General features: G+C 46.4%; 3 protein-coding genes across 3 annotated transcripts in view; 1 reads left to right on the forward strand and 2 right to left on the reverse strand.

Annotated features, from left to right (window-relative positions):
* LOC119339623 overlaps positions 1 to 1,148 on the forward strand; it is a 3,275-nt gene extending 2,127 nt beyond the window's left edge. Inside the window, exons 5-8 of the mRNA XM_037611628.1 lie at positions 56 to 154; positions 265 to 530; positions 633 to 708; positions 809 to 1,148. Coding sequence (XP_037467525.1) covers positions 56 to 154; positions 265 to 530; positions 633 to 708; positions 809 to 922 — 555 coding nt within the window. The 3' untranslated portion in view covers positions 923 to 1,148. The remainder of the gene's footprint in view (positions 1 to 55; positions 155 to 264; positions 531 to 632; positions 709 to 808) is intronic.
* A 128-nt stretch (positions 1,149 to 1,276) lies between these two features.
* LOC119339727 (replication protein A 32 kDa subunit B-like) lies at positions 1,277 to 1,971 on the reverse strand. Its single transcript, XM_037611694.1, has 3 exons — positions 1,842 to 1,971; positions 1,669 to 1,737; positions 1,277 to 1,589 (listed from the first exon to the last, which is right to left on the reverse strand). Exons 1-3 carry the CDS (start codon positions 1,943 to 1,945, stop codon positions 1,505 to 1,507), a joined length of 258 nt encoding a protein of 85 aa, XP_037467591.1. The 5' UTR covers positions 1,946 to 1,971; the 3' UTR covers positions 1,277 to 1,504.
* On the reverse strand, positions 1,956 to 3,159 carry LOC119355839 (replication protein A 32 kDa subunit B-like). Its single transcript, XM_037622729.1, has 7 exons — positions 2,939 to 3,159; positions 2,744 to 2,857; positions 2,569 to 2,666; positions 2,436 to 2,477; positions 2,265 to 2,342; positions 2,069 to 2,144; positions 1,956 to 1,964 (listed from the first exon to the last, which is right to left on the reverse strand). The coding sequence occupies exons 1-7, from the start codon at positions 3,083 to 3,085 to the stop codon at positions 1,956 to 1,958; spliced, it is 564 nt and encodes a 187-aa protein (XP_037478626.1). The 5' UTR covers positions 3,086 to 3,159.
* Between the last annotated feature and the right edge of the window lie 564 nt (positions 3,160 to 3,723).

Consider the following 3,723-nt stretch of genomic DNA (forward strand, 5'->3'; position numbering starts at 1 on the left):
TCGATGAAAAGTGTCTAACTTTTGTTGTCGTATCCGCCTTTGGTCATCCATGCAGAGCCACGTGTTGCGCGAAGGTGATTTCATTCGTAATGACTACGTAAGGAACATTTTTGTTGGCCACCATATATCCCACGATGTCAACAGATGCCCTATGGTAACACGCCCACATTCGTTTTCTTTAGTAACTGTGAATTGCTACAGAACGCTAACGGCCCCACGCATCATATTCACATCTTTTTTTGTGTTTTAATTTGTGGGGGGTAGATGATATTGCCAGTGCAGCACACACACGCATGGTCTACATATTTCTTTGATTTTCCGAGAAGGAGAACAACAATTCTCGACCCTATGATAAACAACGGAGACAGGCCGGCGGACGAACTCCGCAATGAGCACATAAAGATAGCTGATGAGCTACGTGCAGCGCTAATGGTTTGCATAGCAGAATACTTTGATGGCTGGGCGCCCAAGACGAAAGGGTGGCAAAATTGGTTCCCAAAGCTCACCACTGGACCTTGGGTCTGCAGCCGGTACTATCTCCATGACACTTGGGATAACTACTTGATTTTCCAAATCTTTTTTTAGTGCCCATTTTCATGACAACATATGTGTGCGGCAAACTGAATTTCCAGGGCATCCAGCGGGATCGTCGCACTGCACTACGCAAGGCAATGGATGGGGACAAAGTTACAGCGCACCCTGTCTCCGGTAACGCATGCATCACAGTCTATATGTGTTTGCAAAAACTTGTTGATATATGGCACCAGAACGATGTTTTACTAACTATGCTTCTTGTTTCACACTACAGATAGGGGATGAATTCGATCAGTCCAGGATGATGCTCCTTTATGAAGTTCTGGGACTGGGCGGCAACATCGGGCAACTTCCGGCGAAATTCAAAGTCTGTCAGACAGACTGCTGAAAAAGCGAGCAAATTGGTATGCTCGTAGCAATGGCACTATCATGAACAGCCGGCACGCCCAGGTTGGAATAGCGGTACTGAAAAAAATGATAGCGATCTGCCGCAATTGCCATGAACGAAGTTAGTTCCCCACCAAGTGCCTTTTTCCTCAAGAGGACTCCTTATTATGCATTTTTTTCCTTCGTTGTTTCCATTCGACTATGCTATAAACAGAGATTCTAACTCACGGCTCATTTTGGTGGAAACGTTTTCCATCTAGACATCATTATCTAAGATTTGTAATTTTTTCCTCATTAATCTAGCAAGGATAGAAAAATGCGAGGAACCTTACATAGTCCATGACAGGTGGCGAGGAAAGCAAAACTAAGCAAATGCGGAATTTTTAAAGCTGCCGTCGGGCAGGTTTCTACGACACAGACTATTTGTTCCGCGAAAAATACTGCGATGGGTTTTTTGAATTACAGAATATAAAACTTAAGGAGGCATTGAAAATGAACGTTCTGGTCATTGGACGGTTCTATCCGTTAGTCTGATTTTTGGGTGCAAGCAAATGGCGAACATCACCCAGATAGATCATTTTTGCTACCCGTTGAACGAGCATTTGTAGTGACCATCATCGATGGTGGTGAAAAGGTTGCCCATGGCAACATGAGCTCCAATAACAAACCTGCAATCATAACAAGATGTCAAGCACAAAACCGGAAGCTATAGCGTAGGTATAGCTAAACGATGCTGTCCTTTGTCACCTTAGTTGATCCGCATCCGCGCCGGTTTGAGATTGTATGAGAGCGAAAGAAGCGCCATTCTCCAGCTCACTGTTCATTTTCGTTCGGACGGAGCGGACCGATGCAGGTACATGAAGTAAGTAATGAAACAAATCTAATGTTGTACACAAAAAGTTAGGAACACAAACACTTACAGGACCCCTGGATGGTAGAATACTCTCAGCACGTCGTCGAAGAGCCGGTTGTTAATGTCCGAAACAGGAGATGATTGCTGGTGGGCAGCTACGGCCAAGTCCATCCGTCTAATATCATTTTCCCTGTCATTGAACTGCACAAAAACACATGAATACGACAGTCTAACCCGAAACAAACTTGAGATGCTAAAAACTCGAAAGATCAGCCAAAGATTAGTTGACCATGCCTTTTTCCGAAGATCTAAGTGAACGTAGATGCACTGAAGGAAGTGATGAGTGATTGCATTGTAGTTTGTCACCACACTGGAATGACAGAAAGTGGAGACATGTGTTCATGTTAATTCAGTTACAATACACATTTTCAGTCAAAAAACGATGCAACTCCGAACCCAAAAAATGCTTAGCTAAGCTGTCGACGCATACCTCAGCGAGTACACCCGAATGTGTTTCAGGCTACCTTCGGCCTTTATGGATCCGTTCACTATCATGTAGTCGCCATCGCTGTTTTTTGTTATTATGGTGTGAGAGTGGAACAGTTCACAACCAACATAAAACAGAAACGTACAGATACGGAAAATCGCAAAACCATATAACCTAACAGAACGCAACGCCAGCATGTACTCCGACTGGGCGGTCCTGAAAAATTGTGTCGCCAAACACTTAGTCGTTTATCGTCAGTACCTCGTCAACTTTTTCAGAGATTTTGAAAGGGGATCTAAATAAGTACCATATCCTGGCCTGAATGGCTCCGGTGCCGTCGGCGAGGATGAACTCTATCTCCTCAGGCATATCCCTACGGTTAAGCATCCTACCTAGAAGCCGGGCCTGCAGCAACACCGTGTGTGGTTTCTCCGATGAGAAAACTAAGAAACCGACCAAGACTGCATCGCGATCATGCATACCGTGCTGACAGGCGTCCCGTGAATAGACAGCGCCCCCCCGTGCTCGATAGAAGGAGCAAGCATGGTCACTTGCTTCACAGTCAGAGGGACCAACGTGGGCGGATGATCAAAGTGCTGCAAAAGGAAGATGTATTACTTAGCAGAACAGTCTACAACTCTGAAAACCAAAAAATACGACAGCTGCAACGTAATTACCTGCTGCCCGGTGCTCCGACCGGCTGGAAAACCGACGACGTCGACCGAAGCAGGCCTGATTGCTCCTGCAAATAGGCTTTCAGTTCGAACAGCGGCGGTGTGTCGGCCTGCCTTGCATACACTACGATATCCAGACGGATCCATCATAGCTCATGCAAATGAGGCACCGCCAACGTTGCTGCCTGCAGAGAAGATGGAGGCGCTGGCTAAGGGAAGAAATGTGATGACTGAAATAACTGAGAAGAACAAACAATATAGCCGGGAACGCGATGTCATTTATTTCTATCGGATGGACGGTGCGGGTTCAGAGGGCAGGCGCAGTTGGCAGGGGACGTACGTCGATCCGTTGGCTGGATTAAAATGCCACCCCCACTACTGAAACATAAAGAGCCGCCCAAAAACGGTGCGGAACCTTGCATAGTGAGTTGACCAATACCCAGAATGGCAGTTTTGAACTTCACCACGGGGCAAAGCAGCAGGGAACTCTTGCTAAATATGAGGGCAGGTGGACCTTGCTCCCGTTTACCGAAAACAGTTTCTGCCGCACTGTGCAGCAGAAGAAAGCAGCCGGTGCGATCGCCCCAAAATAGACTGACATGTCAGGGCCTAGGTTTCCAAACGGGGTGCGCGCTAGCATGAAGGTATGTTTCAGAACTTACCATTTCGGTCGTGGCGAAAATCAACAAATCATTAATTCAGAACCTTATCTTCAAAAGGTGCGAATCTCGAAGTGCGTGGACGGTTCCGATAGCATCCACTCTAGTGGCTGTTGATAGCAAATCCAT

The sequence above is a fragment of the Triticum dicoccoides genome, chromosome 1A (assembly GCF_002162155.2).
Source record: "Triticum dicoccoides isolate Atlit2015 ecotype Zavitan chromosome 1A, WEW_v2.0, whole genome shotgun sequence".
Classification (NCBI taxonomy): domain Eukaryota; kingdom Viridiplantae; phylum Streptophyta; class Magnoliopsida; order Poales; family Poaceae; genus Triticum; species Triticum dicoccoides.